Source organism: Macaca thibetana, chromosome 12 (assembly GCF_024542745.1).
Source record: "Macaca thibetana thibetana isolate TM-01 chromosome 12, ASM2454274v1, whole genome shotgun sequence".
Lineage (NCBI taxonomy): Eukaryota > Metazoa > Chordata > Mammalia > Primates > Cercopithecidae > Macaca > Macaca thibetana.
In genome coordinates, this window is record NC_065589.1 from 1603387 (window position 1) to 1625315 (window position 21929).

The 21929-nt window shown below is 59.2% G+C and overlaps 2 protein-coding genes across 4 annotated transcripts in view; both read right to left on the reverse strand.

Annotated features, from left to right (window-relative positions):
• Nucleotides 1–3858, reverse strand: part of SNED1 (sushi, nidogen and EGF like domains 1) — an 89800-nt gene extending 85942 nt beyond the window's left edge. For 2 of the 3 annotated variants that reach the window (XM_050752022.1, XM_050752023.1), the window contains exon 1: nt 3646–3858. In XM_050752022.1, coding sequence (XP_050607979.1) covers nt 3646–3858 — 213 coding nt within the window. The remainder of the gene's footprint in view (nt 1–3645) is intronic. The other variant, XM_050752024.1, reaches the window with a different exon arrangement.
• Nucleotides 3859–9838: 5980 nt separating this feature from the next.
• CROCC2 (ciliary rootlet coiled-coil, rootletin family member 2) overlaps nt 9839–21929 on the reverse strand; it is an 80878-nt gene continuing 68787 nt past the window's right edge. Inside the window, exons 28-31 of the mRNA XM_050752021.1 lie at nt 18294–18443; nt 13575–13706; nt 12619–12798; nt 9839–11245 (exon numbers count right to left, since the gene is read on the reverse strand). Of these exons, the coding sequence (XP_050607978.1) occupies nt 11159–11245; nt 12619–12798; nt 13575–13706; nt 18294–18443 (549 nt within the window). The 3' untranslated portion in view covers nt 9839–11158. The remainder of the gene's footprint in view (nt 11246–12618; nt 12799–13574; nt 13707–18293; nt 18444–21929) is intronic.

Below are 21929 nucleotides of genomic sequence, written 5' to 3' on the forward strand. Positions count from 1 at the left end.
GTCCAGGCAGATCACAGCTGTCCTGGGCTCATGGCCTTGACCTGGAGTCATCAGGCTCTCTCACTCCAGCATCCTCCTTGACTCCAGCCCCATTCCTCTTCCCCAGGATCCCCTTCCATCTGCTTCCGCCATATCCAGGCATCAGCAAGAAGCAGGTGCTGATGAGGGGCAGGACCACCTTGGCCAAGCCCACAGCAGGGGGTGGGCCAGCCCTGGAACCTCAGTGGATAGGGTGGCCAAGGGGCAGCCCAGGACCCTTCTCCCAGCCAAGGGGCTCCTGCATTTGCTGGGGGTGTTTCATGAGCTCAGGAAAGAGCAGAGAGGGCAGTGATTTCTCCCCACGTCTTCTCCCAGATCCGCTCATGCGCAGGCCTCGGTCCCGCTGAGACAGTCCCTGTGGGTCAGGGTGGATTTTCCTGATGCCTTGGAGCTGGTGACCACACAACCGTGACAGTGATGGGGTGTGTCACAGGTATGATCTGATGGGGGAGCTTCACCACACAGATGGGGAGACAGAGGCTCAGAGAGGAAATGACCAGGCAAAGGTCACAGGCTGCAGGTGAGCTCCCACACCAGAGCAGCTGCCCTGGGCTCTGTGTTCTGGGAGGGGTAGGGACGGGATTGTGCCCGGATGGGAATGTCATGCAGAGCCAGAGCGAGCAGACTTGGGGTATGGCACCAAGCCTCAGGACGCAGAGTAGGGGTTTGGCCAGCACCAGCCAGGGTCAGGCTGACTGTCTGCATTCCTCCTTCTTGCCTGCGGGCTCTGCAGGGCACCACCTACTCTCAACCCTCAAATCCTCCCTGCCTCTGCTCAGGGCTCTGTCGGGGGTCCTGATACCAAGGAAATCGAGATCTTCCCATGGCCTAGAGACCATGCCGTGGGTGGGGGCAGTGCTTGGAGCCAGGGGCTTCAGTGTAGGGGGCACCAGGAAGATTTCCTCTCTCATTACCTGCACCTGCCCCTAGGAAACCACTCCACCTACACAGGCCCCACGGACCACGGCAAGCTCCGTCTTAATGCAGACACTGGCAGTTCCTGCATGGCAGGGTAGCAGCAGCACACCACACTCCTCGGCATACCACAGTCCTTGGCATACCACACTCCTTGGCGCACCACACTCCTCAACGTGCCACACTCCTTGGCTGCATTATCTTTGTGTGTAGAACCTCAGCAATAAAATGCACTTTCAACACTTTTCAGAGCCTTACGACTTACCACACACATACAGCCACTATGACATGAGAAAGAAGCAAAACGATGGGTCCCTTCTGGAAAGGGGGCCACTCCATGTGTGGCAGAGCTGTCTTGCTAGGGCCATAATCCATGTGCTATTTCTGATGAAGACTGAAGAAGCACCCATCTCATGCAAGAGCACTTCTAATTTCTACCTGTGACGTGCGGGCAGTGTCAGAGGGAGGCACGTTCATTCATTCAGACAACAAGCCTACTCTAGGTCAAGCCACAGGCTGGGGGTGGAGGAGCACAGAAGTCACTGCAGTGGGATGGGGGCTGGAAGGTCCTGGCTGGGCCTGACATGGGAGTCTGAGTCCAGGGCCAGCAGACACCATGCCCCTACTGACTGGAGCTGGACAAGGGCCAGAGCCAGGGGCCTCCGAAGAGGGTCTGCTCAGCCTGGGTGGGCGTGGGAGGCCCCAATCAGGTCCACTTCCTTCAGAACAAATGCCTCCCTTCTTTCCACCTGGCTTCAGCCCTAACCTGCTGCCAAGCACCCCTTCCTCTCTCCCTCCTTGACCACAGAGCCCTCACAGTTACTTCAGGCAAGGTGTCCTGGGCAACGCACCCTCAAGAATCCCATTTTCCTTCCTGCTAAGCAAACAGAAAAGTGAAGTGCACTGCAGGCACTGCGTCCACATCAGCAAATGTTTTTCAAATAATATCTTTGTTTCAGGAAAAAGCTCTGATGGAGATAAATGTTTTGTTAGCAGCCAGAAGGTTCATTTCTGACGAAACCCTTGTTTTCCTAGCAGATCTTCCCACGTTAGAGCTGTTTCCCCTAGTTGTTCTGGCAAGGGTAGATGTTTTCGGTGAGGCTGTTAAGTGGGTTAACCATTTTAATAATATTTTTCACCTGTGACTTTGGGCGGGAACGCTGAGCCTGGCCCAAATGCTTAAGGAGCCTTTTGAGTTCTGTTCGGATGGTGCCAATGTGAGTGTCCCATACCTAAAGTGGACAGGCCTCCTCCAGCCCGGGCCAACCCTGAGCGCCGTTCTGCCCTACCCACTTCGTACTTCCAGCAGTCAGTCCCGCTCCTCTGTCCAAATCCTGGTCCAGAGGGACTTTCAGGGGGTAGCATCGACAGCATGGCTGCTCCTCCCACCACGGTCAGGTCACCCAGTGCTGCCACTGAGGTGGGGAGGCCTTCCTGAGCAGGTGGGGGAAACACAGTGGGCACTGTGGATGGTGTTGGGAGTTGTGGGGTGGAAGGTGCCCTGGAGGGCATGTGGCGGAGGAGGCCCTGTGGATGGAGGCGGCGACGGATGATGATAGCCATGCAGAGGATGTGGATGGTGACGACGGGAAGCTGGGGACCATGGGGATGGTGGTGGAGGGAGTGCTGCTGCTGGTGGGGCTGAAGGAGGTGGTGCTGATGGTGGAGTTGGCAGTACAGGTGGTGTTACTCCGGGCAGCACAGATGGCAGAGGTGATGTGGCTGGCAGTGGGTAGAGACTGGAGGTGGGCGAGGGTGTGGGAGGGCTGATGGTGGAGGTGGCAGTGGTGATGGAGCCGGAGGGGACTCTACTAGAGGCTGGCCCAGCAGTTTTCTAGATATGATCTGGGGTGTTTCAGGAAACCACCAAGTTCCAGTGCACGGTGGCCTACTCAGGGCAAGTGCTCCATTAGGTTACCAGGTGCATTTCATTCCCTGGGCGGCCATAAGGGCTTGGCCTAGGGTCACACTCTGGGAGCCATGGAGACAGAACTGGCACTGGGCCTGTTCCTTCAGCTGAGCTGAGCCTGCTGTCATGAGTCCCTGGCCTCAGGAGTCCCACTGGGAGTCCTGTTTTGAGGGTCTGAGCCTGAGCGGCCAGACCCCAGACTGCGGAGAGGAGGGGAGAGAGGGGGCAAGTCTGTTGCTAGCCCGCTTAGGAGGGTCTGTGGAGAAGCAAGCCCTGCCCTACGTGCCTGAGCAAGGGGTCCAGTCTCCTGGCCCTGGACCGCACTGGCGTCCACGGGGGGCGGGGCTGAAATGGCCCAAGGAGGGGCTGCAACCTTCGCAGGCCAGGAGCCCCACTTGGGAAACTGAGGCGCGGGAAGCCCGTGCCCACGGCCACACTGCTATGTGTGAAAACCAGGGCAGTACCAGGGCCCCCTGCTCTCCCCTGGGGATCAGGCGCCGGGGAGACGCGCTCGGCAGGTCTGGCAGGGGCTGGGGCGCCGCGCTCCACTCGCCCCCGCCTCGGTGCCCGGCGGCTGCCGCCCTCGCCCCGCCCGCGCGCCTCTCCTGCGGGCCGCTGTCCGGCCTTGGCCGCCGAGGGAGGAAGCGCTGTCCTCATTCCACCTCGGGCCGCCCCGGTGCCAAGTGGCTGGCGGCGGCGGCGGGAGTCCGGGCCCGGCGGGCAGCGGCCGGGGCGCAGCGCCCTCCCCTCCCGGGCGCCCCGCGAGCCCGGGGGTTACTCACGTAGAGTCCGGAGTGCTCGGCGCCGAAGAACGGAAAGGGCACGGAGAGCGGCCGCAGCCCCGAGCCGCCGTCGTCCTGCTTGGGGGTGACGGCGTCGCCGCGCGCGGCGCCGAACGGGTAGAAGTCGGCAAGAGCCACCGCGCCGCGCACCCCGCGCGCCCCGAGCCCCAGGGCCGCGGCCACCAGCAGCGTCCAGGCGACGCCGAGCGGCATCGCGGGGGTGTGCGGGCGGGACGGGGCGCGGGCGGCGCAGGGCGCTGGGGGACGAGGCTGCGCGCGGGGGTGGCCGGCAGGGCCAGGCGGGGTGCGGGGAGCGCTGGTGCGCCCGCTGGCCGCGCCGTCGGGGGCTCCGCGTCCCGCGCCCGTGCAGCCGGGCCGCGCTCTGTCCGCAGCTCCGCGGAGGAAAGCGCCGGGCGTGACCGCGTTCGGGGCCAGCCCCGCCCCTGGGGCCACGATTTAAATATCCAGCCCGGCGGTCACTCGGGGGGGCGGGGCCATGCAAATCGGGCGTCTCTTAAAGCGCCAGGCCCCGTGGGAGGGCGCGGGCGCGCGGGGAGCTCAGTTCCCTGGCCCGGGCACAGGCAAGTCGATCGAGGGCCCTGCGGGCGCGCGCCCCGTGGTGGGGTCATGCTCCGTCCCGGGTCCCTACCCTGGTGGAGGCGCCTGGACCCTCAGAGCCGTCCTGGGGCAGACCTGTGTCCCTAAGGCCTGAGACGCTGGGCCCGCCCTGAAGGCGTGTCACCGTGCGGGGGGCGGGAGGGGCACCCTGGCCGGGCAGTGCGTTGGATTAACCTTTCTTAGAGTGGCCAGAGGCCCGTCCCAAGCTGCCCCCTTCCTAGCCCCGAGCCTGGGGACGCCAGGCTTCCAGCCACAGGGGCAGTGCCGGCTACCCCCGGAGCCCACTCCCTGCCTGGGTTTGTGTGAGGAAGAGCCCGGAGGAACAAAGTGTTTGCATCTGCGCAGCCACATCAGGAGAAATTCCTGGGAGGTTCAGGACCTCGGGGGCGACCCCTGGGTAAAGCAAACCCTCCGTGGGGAAGACTGACCCACTCAGGCCCTGGGGGCAAGCGGGCCCATGACGCTGGCCTTGGCAGGCTGGGGCAGGACCCTGAGTCCCAGTATTTAAATTCAGGGTCCATACCCTGTGGCCTGCCAGCCCTCCCCTCTGCCTCTGGGGCTGCTGGCCTGGGCATTGCTCTGTGCCTGTCTGTCTTTCCTCAGGGGCCCAGCCGGGACCACCTCTGTGTCCCCAGGCTCATGGCAGGGCCTGATTCCTGGAACCCATCCGGCCCACCCTCGTCTCGTCTCTTAGTGTTGGGTGATGTTGGCTGCGTGCCACACTGGGGCCCCCAAAGATAAGGGTGCACCCCTCAAGACAAGCAGAAAAGGCCGGGCTGATGATAACTGCATCTACTACTGAGGTGCTGGGTGGTTTTTTGTTTGTCTTCGTGTCTGTATCTTCTGAAATGTCTCAGGTGAGCATGTGTTGTTTTTCAGTGAGGCCGGGCGCAGTCAATGTTATTTTTAAGAAGCAGCGGAGGGTTCTCTGGGTGTGACTGGGTGTTGCCGGTTCTCACAGATCCTGGACTTGGTGTTTTCACTTAAAGGTTCACAACCCTTTAGATCTGGTGTCAGGGCCAGGTGCAGAATGTTTAAGGAGGGGCTGACCCTGCACTGGCACGCCCCTGAGAGTGAGCGCGCCTGAAAGCTTGCCCCTGGCACCTTTCCCACCCTGCATGGGGTGGCTATTCTGTTTGCAGAGAGGCAAACTGAGCCTGGGAGAGGACAGGTTCTGTCCCACAGTTAGCCCTTAGATCACGGTCCCAGCTTTCAGAGCTCCAGGACAGCAGCACAGCCATGGTTCCAGGGCCAGGAAGGTCAAGGCCTCCTGTCTTTGGAGGAAGGAATCAGAGAGGGACTTGTAGAATCCCTACTTGAGGCCGGCTCTCGGTGAGAACCTGGCGAGGAGAGACACGTCTCCACACACATGCACACACGTCCACGCACACATACATATTCGCACGCACGGAGGCGGCATACGCACACACACGGGGCCTCAGGAACATGCTTTAACCCCTTCCTCAGCCCAGCCCTGGCCTCCCTGGGCAGGGAGGGCTGCTCCCACCTCTCGCTGGCACAGGCTGTGGGGTCAGGACAAGGCCCCATGTAGCAGCCTCGGGAACAGAGCTGCCAGGCGTCACCATGGCGGGAATCAGGGAGAACGCTTTTCTGTTTGTCTTTTTTCTAGAAAAACCTGGCAGCCCTCTATCCTCTTTTCAGTGCATTTGGGGCCTGGCTGGAAGGCCCTTCCCATGAGTTTGCGAAGGTGGGAGGTGGCAGTGCCAACCCCAGGGCAGGATTTCTCCCCTGAAGAAGCCTCATCATGAGGGCTTGAGGCTTTGACCCGCCCTAGGGCTGGCCCACCTCCTGCCCTGTCCCTACTCCCATCCACTTCCCACCACATGCTCCTGCTCTGCTCTTAGATCCCAGCCAGGGTGCTGCCTCCAAGCTGGCTGCTCAGGCCACAGGCGCCCTTCTCGCCACTGCTGACCTTCTCTTGAGCACATAAGACAGGGGCCTGGGTAACGACCCATTTTTGGGCTGGGTTTGGGTCAACTTGGGGGCAGGGCTGCCCAGGGCCCAGGGCATCTTGGGGCACACAGTGGCACTCACTGGCTACACCAAGTGGAGGCCTGTTTCTCTAGGCGGGTGGGCTGGTGGGCCTTGCAGGGGTCCACAGAGCAGCGTTTGGAAACGCTTAGGTTCATCCTTGTCCCAGAGAGTCAGAGCTGGTGGGCCTGGGGAGCAGCTGGCCGTGGGCCAGACCCTGGTCATGGCCTAGAGAGACCACTCTTCCTTGGGCCCGTACCCTGCTGACCAGCCTTGGCCTGCGCCCTGTGCAGATTTTCAGCCGGGCCCGGGGATCTGGGGGTTAACACAAGGCCCCATTGCTGCTGGGCATTACATTTCATTAAAAACACACACACACACGCACACACACACACGCACACAACTCTGCAGGCAAAAAAGAGAAAAAAATGTTTTTTTCAGGTGCTAAAAATATTATCAGGAAATACTTTTCAGCAATGTGCTGTTTTAGGCTCCCCTCTGGACTCAAGGGCGCCTTTGTCTCTGCCACAGAAAATCCACATTTATCAAAACCAAAATTGTTTTATCAAGCAGGCTCATGTTCCGTGGCCAGGAAACCCGAGCCTCCCCAACCGGCCTGTGACATTTTAATTTAGGGCCTGAGTGTGTGTGCAATTTAGATGGGGTGCCCCGGGAGCTGCCCTCAGGATGCCCCAAGGCTCGGGGCTCCACGCAGGCGAAGGTGGGGAGTGCCTTCCTCAACCTGCACCTGGTCGGCTGGGCCTGTTTGTCTGGTCCTTACAGGGTAGGGGTGGGAGATCCCAGGGGGCTCAGGCCTGGGCTGCCAGGGGCAGGAGCTGGCTGGCTGTAGCCCACCCTAACTTTTTCTCCTTCTCTCCCAGAAGTGGCAGGTGGAGTGCAGGTCTCCTGCCCCAGAAGCCCCGATCCCAAGTAAACCTCTACATGCTGTGGAATGAGGCCAGGAGGTCACAGAGGCCAAGGACCGCTCCACCTGCTCACCTGGTCACTGTCCTGTGTGGACGGTTGGAGTCTTGGTGCAGTTGGCCCCCTGAGGGAGTGTGGGGGCCGCGCAGCCTGCCCTGCACCTCCTCTTCTCATGCACACGGAGCCACGCACACGTTGACTCCCATGACGGGACTTCTGTGGTTGATCTTAAGGAAACGACGGGACTGGGGCTCAACACTTCCTTCCCAGGATGTTCACTGCTGCATGGGCTCAGGCATCGGCTCTCCCTATCCTGGGAGTAATGAGACCCTGCCTCCCGTTGGGAGCCTCGTCCGTCTCCCAAGTGCCCAAGACAGGACAGAGCCCACAGGGCTCCAGGACGGCGGGGACAGCCAGCAGTGGAGGGGCACTCAGGCCCTGCAGCAACAAAACCTGCTCTGAGGCGTTTTTAGTGATTCTGGAAAACTCTAATGGTATTGTGTCAAGCAAAAGTTTTAAAAAATAGTACTTTGAGTAGCATCCATGCTATAGCCTCAACCGTCCTAAGCACACGTGTGCTAGAAAAAGCTGGGTGTCACCTCAGGGGCTCTGCAGGTCACAAATCATGGTGGTGGTTACATTCTTCTTTCTATGTTTCCCTGCTAACATTTTTTTTGCAATTAATTTGAAAAGTATGAATGTTTTGGAAGCCCAGATAAACAATGCTCTTGGTTCCAGCTGGCCCACTTCCTGCCCCGGCTTCAGCCAACCAAAGCTTGTGCTTCCCTCAACCTGGGGTGCTTCAGAGGGCTGGCCTGCCATGGGGTGCCGCTGTCTGTGTTCAACGTGGCCCCTCCTCCGGTGGCCCCTCCCCAGGGGGCCTTCCTCTCCCATTTGTCCCCTCCCTGCGTTGGTCTGTATCCCCATCCTTGGATGCCTGCAGAGTGCTGCCCCCTGACCCAGGCACCTGAGGTCCTGTCAGAGCATCAGAGCTTCCTGGCCAGAGGCCAGATAGGACCCACCAACACCCCCTGCATGCCCCACATTCCTCAGCAAGCCTCAAGGGTGGCAGGAATCCGAAGGGATTTTGTGTTCTGTCTCAGACAGGAGCTGGGCCCCTGCCTGCATCCCTGCCTTGTGTGGGGGAGGGTCTCCTGGCTTTCAGAAACCCTGGGCACATTTATCCCCTCTGCCCCCCGGAGAGGGCAGGCAGAGGAAGAGCCAGACTGTGGAGGCCTCCGAGGCCGCAAGTGTTATGTGTGGCTCCAGCTCCATGAGGTGGTTCTGGGGGTCCATCCCCTGCAGGGACAGGCCTGAGGGCCACCTCCGAGTTTCCACCGACACCCAGACTCACTGTGGGTTCTAGAGGCAGACCCTGAGAGTTGCCCTCCCCTTGGGAGCATCACGGATCTGCGCCGCCTCCACCAGGCTGGCCTCAGGGGCTGCTCCCTCGAACACCCCGGTGCCGCTGGACCATGGCCGAGGCTGCTCTGCAGGCTGGGGATGGCAGCAGAGAGATGGACATGGCACTCCCAGAGCTGTGGCTGCGGCAGGTGATAGCCCCTCCACCGTTAGCTGAGTCCTTCTGGCCTCAGCTTGGGTGATCCCTCACGGAGGACACACCAGGGCCCTCTGGGGCTGGGATCACCCCACTTTATAGACAGGGAAACCAAAACCTAAAGAATCTGTCCAGGGTTGCACAGCTGGTGGGGGCACAGCTGGGACCCCCGTCCAGGCAGGCCTGGGCTGGCTGCAGGCCACGCATGGTGCTTTCCCCTCGACGCTGCGGAGGGCATGGGAAGGGGTCCAGCCCCCTCTTCCCTTGGCCTTGCCTTCACGAAGGGGCAGGGGGACCCCAGCCTCTGGGGCATGTCCTCTGGTTAACGTGGGTTCTGCCTGCCCCTCACTGGGCAGATGGGCCTGGGGCGAGGCCAGTGGAGAGGGAGCCTTGACCCGGGCTGTCAGGTCCCTGGCCTGACCCTCTCCTGACGACCGGGTGCAGAGTTGCCCCAAAGCAAGGCTTCCTCCCCATCTGCAAACCAGGTGCTCGAAGGGCTGCTGTGAGAACAGAGGGAGAGCTCTCCAAACCCCAGCACAGTTCTCAGTCATCATGAGACCCAAACACAAAGGCCCACGCACGACCGCTGGACATGTTTAAGAACATGCCAACGTATTTCCACTAGAAAAATCCTCTTTTCCTAAATACATGCCTTTAGGTTGAACAAGTTAAAATAGCATCTCCTATGCTGATTTAACTATTTGTTAAATTTCAAAATTCTGAGGCCCCTACGTGCATTTCAAATGTTCACCATGAGCAGCCAGGGCAGGGAGGGTCCTGAAACTGCCGGAGAGCGGGCTGTCTAAATAGGGCTGCGGAGTGGGAGTCCCCCTCTCTGAGGAGACTGCGGATGGGGAGGGAAGGCAGGGAAGGGACATACCTACTAAGTGCCAGGCCCTAGCACCACACGCTGCCTCTCAGTGACCCTCTCCACCTGCCATCTGGCAGAGCGTTCTCCAGCAGTAGGGGCAGGCCTGCCTGCTGTCCTCCACCCATGACTGGCCACGGCAGGGAGTGCCTATTAGGGCACCTGTGCCACCATTGACTCCTCCTTTGCCCACAGTAACCTCTGCTCATGGGTCACCAAGCTCTTCCCCTCAGAGCCCAGGCTGAACCTCAGAATCCTTCTCAACACAGCCCCCAACAATCAGGCAGAGGTGACAGACAGGAAGCAGCCTATTTGACCACCTCTCTTTAGCTATTGATTTTGCACAATTTACAGCATATGGTAACTCCATTACTAAGTCCACCAGAAAACCAGGTGTGCCAGGACAGACTATTTTAAGTCCCAGAGTGATCTTGAAATAGACACTGCTGCACATGGAGCTGCGGCTCACAGTAACTGTGATGGGGTGGGGGCCGGGAGCCTCTGGCCTTGCACCCCTAGGCCAGAGTCCTTGCGGCTGGGGCGGGAGGCCCCTGTGGTACATGCAGGGATTCACTGGGCTGGCTGGTGCCCCACAGATATCACAAATGACCACCTATAAAGCATGCGGCCCTTTGGAGAGGAGAACAAGTCACTCTGAGCAATGGTGATGGAGACAAGGAGCACAGATGGACACAGGTGGCCCATGCCATAGGCCCAAGATGGCTGCCTGGGTCTCCATAGCAACCCGGCCGGAATCCCGCAGGACCGTTCCCAGCATTTCCAGGCCAGGAACATGGGAGGCTCTGTAACAGCTTTAAGTGTTACACTCCCCTGCTTCTGGCGGCCAGTGAGTCACGGGGACTTGAATCTGAGTCACTTCCAGCCACCTGCCACCGTGACGGCCGCAGTTCCTGGATGCGGAGGCTCGCAGCCGCTGGGCGTGGGGATGTGGCGGCTGGCCTTACAGGACATTATGTTTTTGGCTCCAGTTGGTGGAAATGTTTTCCACGTGTTTTCCCGTGTTTACAGAGCTGAGGGCACGGAATGAAGCCGGGGAAGCCAGCCTGACAGGGCCTGGCCCCGGGGGTCTGGCCAGACCAGCTCCTCCAAAGTGGAAATGGAGTGCCAGGAGGGGGCAGGCTGTGAGGACGCCAGGCGGGGGTAGGGTGTGAGGATGCCCAAGCCCCTGCTCTCTGCCGGAGGGGAAGGGGCTGTCAGCGATGAACGACCTGCAGTGTGGTCCAGCACCAGCTGCAGGCCGAGTCCCCAGGGGCCAGAGGAGCTCTGTGGCCAATGGGCTCAGAGTGCGCCGCTGCCTGGGGACCCTGAGGAGTGAGTGTTAGCCCGGCTGGTGGCTACCTGCACCCTGTGCTTTCTGCTGGCATCGTGCCCACCCCATTTGAGCTTTGTCTCTCTTGTGCAGAGCACATGGCATTGGTTTTCCCAACAGTGGTTCCCCCAGCAGCCCAGCGCCTCCAGCACCTTCCCCAGGGCCCCCTGCAGGCCTGTCAGGGCTGAAGGCGGCTAGGCTGCTGGGTGGTGTGCAGCAGGCCTCACTGTCCTGTCTGGAAGGCCTGGTCGAGGCGGGCCTGTTGCCGCCGCTGCACTTCCTGGTCCAATTGCTCCTTCAGGCCAGCCACCTGGGGACAGAACGGTGGCTTAGGTCAGGTGGGCAGGCTGCATGGCCAGGGCCCCAGGGCACAGAGGCATGGAGGGCTCTGTGACAGGAAGGGCTGGAGGCCACAGTCCACAGCTCCGAGGAGAGGTGGCATGCCTGGGACAGAAACATCAAGCAGACATCAGACCGACTCCCTTGCTGCCAGAGGGATGCGCAGTTCTGCCTCTCACCACGGATGCCCACTCTGCCCACCTGTGGAGGCCTCAGGATTATGGCCACTGCGCACCCTGGGTGGATGGGCCTGCTTCTATTCAGGCCATGAAAGTGCTCAGAATGAGGCCAGGTGCAGTGGCTCACACCTGTAATCCCAGCACTCTGGGTGACCGAGGCGGGCCTTGGGCCTCAGGATCACCTGAGGTCAGGAGTTCAAGACCAGCCTGGCCAACATGGTGAAACCCCGTGTCTACTAAAAATACAAAAAAATTAGCCAGGCATGGTGGTGGGTGCTTGCAATCCCAGCTACTCTGGAGGCTGAGGCGGGAAAATCGCTTGAACCCAGCAGGTAGAGGTTGCAGTGAGCCGAGATCGTGCCACTGCATACCAGCCCAGGCAACAGAGTGAGACTCCATCTCAAAAAAAAAAAAAAAAAAAAAAAAAAAAAAAAAAAAGGCACTCAGAATGATAAGGAAATAAATAAATGTCCTTTTGCTAATAAATTTAGCAAAAGTGCCCTGGTGGTCATGGGCCCTAACTTGGGGATGACACTGGGCAGTCAGGTCACCTCCTGGGCCTCAGTTTCCTCATCTGTAAAATGAACAGACAGCTCTAAGGTCCTGACAGCTCTGAGCTCCAAGGCTCCGTGGTTCAGCCCAGCAGGTCTGTCACGTGCACCTATGCATGTGTGGGTGTGCCGTGCACAACGCCTCACTGTGCCCACCTCATCCCCACATGTGCCACGCGCACCATTGTTTTCCCTTCGTGACTCTGAAGGACAGGTGCAGGGGCTGCCTCTGCTACAACCGTGTGTGCCGGGTGCTGTCTAAGCACCTCACACATAGCGACAGCTCAGTCTCCCAGTGACCCCTCACAGGAGCTGTCCTGCCTACCCCACTTTAGAGACAGGGCAATGGAGGCTCAGAGAGGGTGGTGACCTGCCCCAGAATCCACGCTCCACCTCCCAGTGACCTCACTGGGATATGAGGTAAACCTCGTGCCCTCGAGAGCAAAGAAGTGCAGGCAGTGCCCAGAGCGGGTCTGGAGCCCACTGGGTGGCAGTGGAGAGCCCCTGTTGCTAGAAGACTTCAGGAAGTCACCCCTACTGGGTGCTGCTGCGGGGATGCCAGTCCTCCCTCCCTCCCTCTGCCCTCACCCAGGGGGTTGGGGTCCCAACCTTACCTGCTCTTCCAGCATCTTCACCCGCTGCTGGTGGGTCCATTCTTGGGACTCCAGGGCCTGTGTGGCCTGTGACTGGTCCCCATGCAGACGCTCTGCCTCTGTGGCCAGGTCCCGCTGGTGCTGGGCCGCCAGGTCCCGGAGCTGCTGGGTGTGGGCCTGCTCCATCTCCACCATCTGGGCCTGGAGTGAGAACGTGGGCGTCTCACTGCTGTCTCTCACCGAGGGCCACACAGAATCCCAGAGCAGGAGTGCCACAGGATGTCCCACCTCCCCTTGTGGGCCCCACTGTCCTCTGCCGGTGTTGACCCTGGCTAGGACTGCCCAGCAGACCTGGGGTTGGGTGCACATGTTCAGCCCACAGGCCTTGGGTTTGGCTTTGGCTGGGCTGGAGACTAAGCCGCAGCCTCCAGCGTGGGCCTAAAATCTGTTTTAATGGCATCCCAGGTTCCCTTTGTCTGGGCTGGGTGTCTGGAGGGCATCAAAGTTTGATTCTTGCCCATCCTGCCCCCATCCCCTGCTGGTCTCTGAGGATGGGGGTATGTCCAATGTGGACAGGGAGAATGAAGCCTCTGAGGCCCCTTCTGTGGGTGTCAGGCCCCTTGGCCCGCGCCCCAACACAAGCAGGCAGCAGCCTCTGGCCCTGTCCCGCAGGTCTCTCTGACCTCCCTCGTCTGACCCTTGTGCTGCTTTATAGAGCCCAGGCCTGGCTCCCACGGGGACTTCAATGTCTCAAGAAGGGCAGGAGCCTTGGGTCCTGGTTCCAGCTCTGCCTGGGGCCTTGATGAGAGTCTGTATCCATCACATGCACAAGCTGGTCCAGCCAGCCACCCTCCCCATGTGTGCACATGTGAGATGGAGGTACACCAGCCACCCCTCTGGAACTGACACCCTCCTGGATCCCACCCCACGTCTGTTCCCAAGTCTGGGGTACGCAGAGCTCTGCTGGCCCAGTTGACCTGCAGCTGATGATTTTGCCTCTGGACTCCATCCACCTCCTTGTGCAGGCTGTTCAGAGACTGGTCCAGCTGCTCCTTCTCAGCCCCCAGCCTCACCACATCCTCCTCCCTCTTCAGTGTCTCTTGCTCCGTCTGCAGAGAGCCCAGGAGGCAGAACTTGTGGCCTCGTGGCAGGAAGTGAGGTCAATCCAGCCCTCCTCTGGGAGCACAGGGATGCCTCTGGGAAGGACTCTGAATTCCCCTAAGAGCCGGCAGGGTCAGGAAGGGCACTGCCCTGGGCCAGGAACCCCGGCCTCACCCAGGTCTATCTGACATCTGCAGCCAGAGTGACAGCTTAAGGAGGAGCATGGGGCCAAGTCCCCATCCAGCTACAGAGCAGCAGATGTCCCCATCAACATCCTTAATGGGGGGCTCTCTACATCTCTTAAGGTGACATTCCAGGAGCTACCCCGCAAACGTCTTCTCAGTGTTCCTCCAAGCCTCATGAGCCATGATCCCCTGCACTCTCTGGCACTTGCCTTCTGCTGCTGGCACTCAGGATCTGCTGAGCTCGTACAGGCACAGGCCCTGAGAGCCAGGCATACTTGCTGTCTCAGTCCCAACAAGCCTGTGGCATTGGCAGCACCATCCCCACTGTCCGTCCTCCTTGTAGGCTGCAGGCTGCCCCAGTGAGCCCCCTCCTTAGTCACCCACTCCCCACCCCATCGGTACAGGTCAGGAAGGATAAGCTGCATGTTAAATATCAGGGAAGGCTACCCAGGAAACAGACATTTTCTGTGGGAAAGTTGGCAGGGACCTTTTGTTCCCTTGCGAACGGGCCCTCTAGAGGAAAGGATTGGATCTAAGAGTTCTGTCTTACAGAGAGCAGCACTAGGCAAGGAACACCGTCCACCAGCCCCAGACAGCCTGCTTCCAGCGCCCCCAGATGGCCTGGGGCATGCCTCATGGGTGGTTGGTGTGGATGGGATCCCATGATGTCAGAGGCTTATTGGGCCAGGCAGGTGCTAAGGCAGGCTTGGAACCCATTGCCCTGCTCTCCAAACCAGGCTCCCTCTGGGCTCTGCTGTGCCCAGCCCCGAGAGTCCTGCCTGCTGGGGCTGTGTCCACAGGGGCGACAGTCTTGGGCTGGAATGCCAGGTCAGTCCTCTGTCGGCCCCACTGCCCTCTCTTGGGTGCTGGGCCTGGCCCAGGATTGGGCAGCAGACCTGGGGCTCAGTGCACACACTCGGCACACCACAAACCTGCCCTCTCGGCTTCAGGGCTGGAGCAGGCCTGGTTTCGGGCCCTGAGACAGAAGGGATAATTCGCGTGGGGAAAGTTAGTTACGGGGTCAGTGGTTGGAACTGTGCGAAGAATAAGGGTTCCTTTCTTCTTCAGGACTGAGAAAAACAGAGTCCCCCTGCACTGAAAAAGGAAGTCCTGTTTCTTTAAAAATCCAGTTACACTCCTGGAAGTGCATGTTATAAAGAGAAGAGAAAAGTGAAATCCAAAATAAATAAACGGCCACATCCGGGTTTCCCCTCCTGAGACACCAATAAAGGGTTTATGGGTTTGTGGGCCCCTCACAGCTGACCTCCTGGAACTCATTAGCTGTTCCTTCCCTCCCCCTCCTCGGGCTCCAGGGACTCACGGCGGGCACTGTGCCCACAGCTGGCTCTGCGTCCCCGGGCAGTGCTGTCGCAACCAGGGCTGATGCAAGCCCCTGCTCCCCCACCCCCAGCAGCGTCCACGGCAGGCCCCAACACCCTGGCTCCATGGCCCAGGGCTGGGCCCCCTTCAGGAACAGCAGCAGGGGCTGGTGACTGGACCCCACTGGCCGGCCCTCCTCTGGAGGGCAGGTAGTCCTTTGTGGACAAGCTGGCTGGTGGCTTTCGTGACTGCCCTCGCCTGCTGGCCCCTGTCCCCTGGGCAGGCTGGGCTGCAGGGCCTTGTGCAGGTGGCAGTGAGGCCTTGGGAAGTGCCACCCTGCTCTGGGGTTCACCCCTGAGGCCTCAGCACCTGCCTTCCCCACTTCATAGATGGGGGCACTGACCCTTCAGGGACCAGCTCAGCAGATGCCATCCTCCCCTCCCCCATCCCGAGTGCCCATCTTCCTTCCGGCTGCCTCCTCTGGAGCCCCATCCCACTCTGGGGCCTCCTGCCTACTCCCAGAGGTGGGCTATGAGGGCATCAGAACCCTGGGCCTACAGCTGGTGTAGCCCGCTCTGCAGGGCCAGCCTGGGCCATGTGGGCACCTTCCCTGCTCCTGCAGGGCCTCAGCAGCACCCAGCAGAGGGACAAGGGGCTGTCCCCCAGGCTCCACGATGGAAGGCCAAAGACACCCGCCCTTCTCGCCCCTCCCCCTGTGCCATCTGGCCTGGGATGGCACACAAACTTCCCAAGGAGAACAAGCTCGGCCCCCTGGGCGCTGGAGGTGAGAGCTTGTGCATGGGTCGTGGTGCCACCAACACCGGCTTGGCTTTCCAGGCCTGTCCCTCCAGCGGGGTGACCCACAGGTTCTCCCACGGCTCTCCCTGACCTCGGCAGCCACTCTGTGGCTGTGTGGGCAAGGGTGGCAGGAGAGTAGCTGACAGGGGGTGGGTGTGGGGCTCTGGGGTCAAGGGGTCATGAGGAGACCTGGGTAGTGGGCAACAGGGTCCAGGGATGCCAAGCTGGAGGCAGCCCCTCCAAAACCGTCTGGTCCAGAGGGAGGTGGGCACAGCTTCCGCAGGGACTCTGGCCTTAGGCCACCAGCACTACCCTACCCTGCACTCTTGGACCCACAGGGTGGGTGGGGGCTGTGCCCATGTGCCCATGTGATGCACCAGCCTCTCCAGTCAGCCCCATTTGTGAGCCAAACAGTCCCTGTGCAGGACCCTGATGGTGCCCTGGAGTCATTTAAACAACCCATGCTGTAGAAAGGGCAGTGTCCAGCCCTGCAGCCCTGGACAGCCACCATATCCCCATCAGGGAGGAACCCAACTGTGCAGACAGCTCGAGGGGCCGGTGTCAAGGAGAGGAGGATGAACAGAAAGAGGGATCAGTGTGAGGCCACCCTGTGGGCTGGGACCATGTGCCCACTCTGCCCTCACTTGCCAGGTGGGGGCCCCTGCATGCACCCAGCCCCTGCTGTGGGGGGCAGCGAGACTCCCAGGGTGCATGCCTGGGTGTGGGTGGAGTGAGTGCCTGGGTGTGGGTGGAGTGAGTGCCTGGGTGTGGGTGGAGTGAGTGCCTGGGTGTGGGTCGAGTGCTCACAGAGGACAAGAGAGCCGCCTCTCAGGTGATGGGGAGGGGGTGCTGCACATAGCTGGCGCCTCCTTGGTGGGCGCAAAGAGTGATGGCTGGGGTGTGGACTCTGAGAAGCTCTGCCTGCTTCCTGGAACGCCATTTCCTCTTTCTCGGGCTCTTTCCCTATCCGTGAACCTGGCGGCTGTGCACCCCTCATCTCCCCGCGAATGGCTCTGCTACCTCAGGTTTCATGCGTGGGAGCCGGGTCCACGTGCGGCCTGGGGGCCGAGCTCAGTGGTCAGGATCACTGGATCACGCACCCACCAGCAGGGTGCCTCCACCCAGCCTCACCTCTGCAGCCCACCTCTGGACACGGTGGTCTACATTTGTCTGACCTTTTGGTTTCGAAACCCTGTCTTGCACCCAGGAGGCCAGGGGATGACAGGACTGGGTGAAGACTGTCACTTCACCCCTTGACCACTGAGCTCTTCCTGGTCTCTCACCCTGTCTGCCCAGGCCCTACTGGGAGCTCAGTGGCCACTGTCCCTGCGAGCTTTGAGAGGGGAGGTTGTGGGGCACCTGCACAGGCTGGCCCACCTGTTGCTCCAGCCACACCCCAGGGGAGGGGCGATCTCCACCATAAGCAGGGACCTCTGGGGCTCTGGGGTGCGCAGTGTGTCAGGTCACTCGGTTTCCAGCAAAGCTGGGCTCAGACACTGGAGACAAAGCCAGGGTTATGCCCCGACCCAAGGTGCCTGCCCAGGGAGAGTCAAGGCAGGGCGCACACGACACCACTGGTAGGTCTGTGGCCACCTGCGGGCGTCCGGACCCTGAGCTTAGTGCCACCCCGCCGGCAGGTGAGGACACAGAAGCCTGCGTGGGCCAGCGCCTTACCCAGCTGCGCCCGTGCGGATCCCCGCCACGAGCTCCTCCCGCCTCTCTAAGGACCACCGCGGCCGCCTACCTGTGCGAGCTGAGCGCGCAGCGCCGCGAGCTCCCCCTGCAGACGCGACCGCTGGGTGCGCAGTGCCGCCGTCTGCTCCTGCAGGACGCGCCTCTCTGCCTGCGCCTCGGCCGCCTCCTGCCCCCCGCTGAGCTGCTGTGGCCGCCAGAGCACCTGGGCCGGAGATGCTGGGCGTGGGCCAGGGATTGGGAGGGCCCGAGTTTCTGAGAGCAGGGTCGTTCCATCTAAGGCTGGCTCTGGCCTCAGCTTATTTTCTCCTAAACAGCGTGTCCACAGCTGACTCCTCTGTTGTAGGGGTGCTTACTGACGGCAAGAAATCCAGCCCCCTGACTCCCTGTGGGCCCCTCCAGCCTCAGTTTCCCCATCTGTCAGCAGGGAACTGGATGGGGCCTGGGTCTCTGCAGGCCTGCACACTTGCCTCCAGCATCTCTCTAGGCCTCCCATCATGCTGAGAGGCTGATTCTGCAAAGGACCACAGGGCCTCTCCCCTGTAGGCCTGTTCACCGCCTCCTGGTGACAGCGTACCCTGCCCTCCTGGGCACCCTCACCTGTCGCAGGGGCTCCAGCGATCCCTCAGCCTCCTGGCACCTGTGCTCCAAGTTGGTGAGCTGCTCCTCCAGCAGCTTCCCCTTCTTGGCCAGGCCTTGATTGTGCCTCCTGCTCTCATCAAGGGCCTGGTGCAGCATGTCCAGTTGCTCCTGGGGGAAGGAGACACAGGGCCCACCTGGAGACAGTGGGGGTGGGAGGCCCTGCAGTGAAACCCTCACCTCAGGGCATCTGCCTAGACTGTCTGGCAGGACCGTATCACTGGGATGAAAACAGCAAGAACGTGGTTAAGAACAACTTGAAGTGTGTTGATCAGATGGTTGTGTTTGCAATGTAAGTCAAAGGTGTGGACCCCCAGGAAGCCTGAGATGAAAGTCCTGGGGGTCTGGTCCAGCATGGGCAAAGGTTCAGGCTTGGCAGGTTCTCTGCTGCAGCCAGTGGTCTCAGAGGGCACATCAGTGGCATCCCTGCCCTGCTTCCAGCTTTGGTGACTCCTACTGCCCTTGGGATAAAGCCTGAGGTGACCCTCCCCAAGGCTCCTGGTGCGTGTTTGGCTCAGGCCCTGCTTGCCCCTTCTGGCATTACACTGTGTGTTCTCCTGCTTCAGCTCCCACCTGGGGACATGGCTAGTCCCATACTGAGCTCAGGAGCTCCAGAGCCCATGAAGGTGGGATGGCCCATGATCCCTGCTATGTCCCTCACCCCTGCGCCCTCTTCTCAGCCCCTCTGCCATCAGCCTGTCCAAACCACCATTATCCACTTGGGACCAGTGACCACCCTTCAGTTTCCTCACTGCCCCCAGGCGCTGCTACCCCATGACGGCTGAGGGTGCATTTCCCTTGAATATCATTGGCCATGCCACTGCCTTGCTCTGGGCCTGTGGTGCTCCCAGCTGCCCCCAGGACACTGCCCGGGGAACTCACCACCCCTTCAACCACGTGCACCTGCTGCCCTCTGTGCATAACCTTCCCCGTGGCGCCCCCACCCTACACTGCCGCCTTCTCCTCCTGCTTGCAGGAATCCCGCCTCCCTGTCACCCCAGGAGGGAGGATGGCACGCGTGAGGTCCCCTGAGCCCCAGAGCTGGCAGCTGTTGGGCCTTGAGAGGCCCCCAGATGTGTGAAGGAGCTTGCAAGGTATCTGTCACTGGAAGCTTGTTGACTGCAAGTTGGCCTGGTCAGGTCTTGATGAGCCCCCACCCTTGCACCTTCCCGAGGGTTTTGTGGGAGAAATGGCTAGCTCCTTCTGGGGTGGCCGGACTCTGGAAACACTTTTTTTTTTTTTTTGGTCCAACACTTTGTTACTTTAAAAAAGGAAAAGAAGGAAGACAATGCTTGCACCTCAGATTGTGATGCTTCACCCTTTGTGCAATTTTGAAAATTATAATTTTCTATATAATTTTCCAGTAGAAAAGCAGAAGTTTTCTTCAAATATTTCATGGCAGTTTTAAGAGGTCCCAAACCTCTTGTAATGACTCAGCTTTTATGGAATTTGAATGAACCGTAATAATTGAATGGTTCTCCTTTAATGCACAGCCCCACTGGCCCCAGGGAGTTGCTCTCATCTCTTGTGTCCCTTTGGCTCTAAATCCTGATGCTGTGTGAGAGGCAGGCTGGCAAAACAAACCTTGAAAACGTGGATTCGGTCTGAGAGTTTAAGTAGCTGCAGAAAAGAACCCCAGCCCTTCTCCCCCAGAGCTGAGTGCTCAGGGATGAGCCTGGGCTCCAGGGGCTCCTACCCTGGAGCCCGAGCAGGGCAGAGCCTGGGCTTGGAGCCAGCATGTGGGGCTCCAGTGTCAGTTTCCCCATCTGGGGCGCAGGTATGAGGCAGCCTCACAGGGGTCTCGTTGGGACCAAAAGAAGGCTGGGGCAGGGTGTGATGGTTCATGCCTGTAATCCCAGCACTTTGGGAGGCTGAGATGGGCAGATTATCTGAGGTCAGGAGTTCGAGACCAGCCTGGACAACACGATGAAGTCCCCCCGTTCCTACTAAAAATACAAAAAATTAGCCGGGCATAGTGGCGGGCGCCTGTAATCTCAGCTACTTGGGAGGCTGAGGCAGGAGAATCACTTGAACCTGGGAGGCAGAGGTTGCAGTGAATCAAGACCACGGCACTGTACTCCAGCCTGGGCAACAAGAGTGAAACTCTGTCTCAAAAAAAAAAAAAAAAAAAAAAAGGCTGGGAGGATGCTGTGGACTCTGAGATGCCCCCAGGGAAGCTGTTACAAATGAAGGGCTTGCATGGAAGGGTGGGAAATATCTGAACATGAGCAGAAGGGACAAAGGCCTCGTTAAGCATCCTGCTGGCTGCACAGAGGACAGGGCAGGCCACAAACACTTGCCAAATCCATCCTTTGGGCTCTTGGAATTGGGGTCCTCAGTCTGATACCTATTTATCCACTGGGCGACGATGGGCCAATTCGGTTGCCCACTGGCAGGTATCCCCTGGGCTCCCTGCACTGGCCAGTTGCCCCATCCTGCCCTCAGGCCAGTCACGGGACAGAGTTAGCTCTGGACAGTCCTCAGATACAAGGGTGTCAGAGCCCTTCACTCCACACAGTGGGACTCTGGGGCCAGACAGAGGGCAGGGTCTGATGCTAGTTCATGGTGGCAGGGCCTCCTCTGGACTGTGGCCTGCCCTGCTGCCTCTGTATCTATTCTGCCAGCCTCTCCTGCTTTGACCGTACTAGCATTATAGCCTGTTGTACTATTCACTTTCAAAATTTCTTGGAAAATCTCAAACATCTATTCTTTCCTGTAAACTTTGCAATCAGCTTGTCCAGTATTCTCTAAACACATCACAAACAAATAGACAAAACCAAACCAAAAAAGCGAATTACCAACAAACAACTGACAAAGCGGGAGCATAAACACAGATCCACCCAGAAGCTGATCAAAAGAAAACCATCATCCCTGCCCAAGCCACAGCCTCTCCAGGAAGATGACATAAGCAACCAAAAGTGGCACAAACACGCACTCATGCTTTCAAATAACCCTCGAATTCAAGAAGAAATAAAAATGGAAACATCTAGAAAACTAGTAAAAAGGAAAAGAACTCACATCAAAATCTGATGGGACACATACCAAACCACAATTAGGGAAAATAGGATCACATTAAATGCTCTTACTATTGAAAGACAAAGCCCAAACATAAACAAATTACTTATTCCTTTCAAGAAATCAGAAAAATTACAACAAAAAGAGAGTGTTGGCTGGATGTGGTGGCTCATGCCTGTAATCCCAGCACTTTGGGAGGCCGAGGTGGGTGGATCACTTGAATGCAGGAGTTCGAGACCAGCCTAGGCAATATGGTTTAATACCATCTCTACAAACAAACAAACAAAAATACAAAAGTTAGCCAGGTGTAGTGGCATATGCCTGTAGTTCCAGCTACTCAAGAGGCTGAGGTAGGAAGATCGCTTGAGCCCCGGAGGTAGAGGCTGCAGTGAGCCGAAGTCATGCCACTGCACTCTAGCCTGGGTGACAGAGCGAGACCCTCAAAACATTTTTTAAAGAAGTAAACTAAAAATAAAAATAGAGTGTTCATAGAAACAAAAGCTGAAATCGATAAACTAGACAAAAATAAAAGAAGAGATAAATTGATTCTTTGAAAAGAGGAATAAAACATGAACTGCTGGC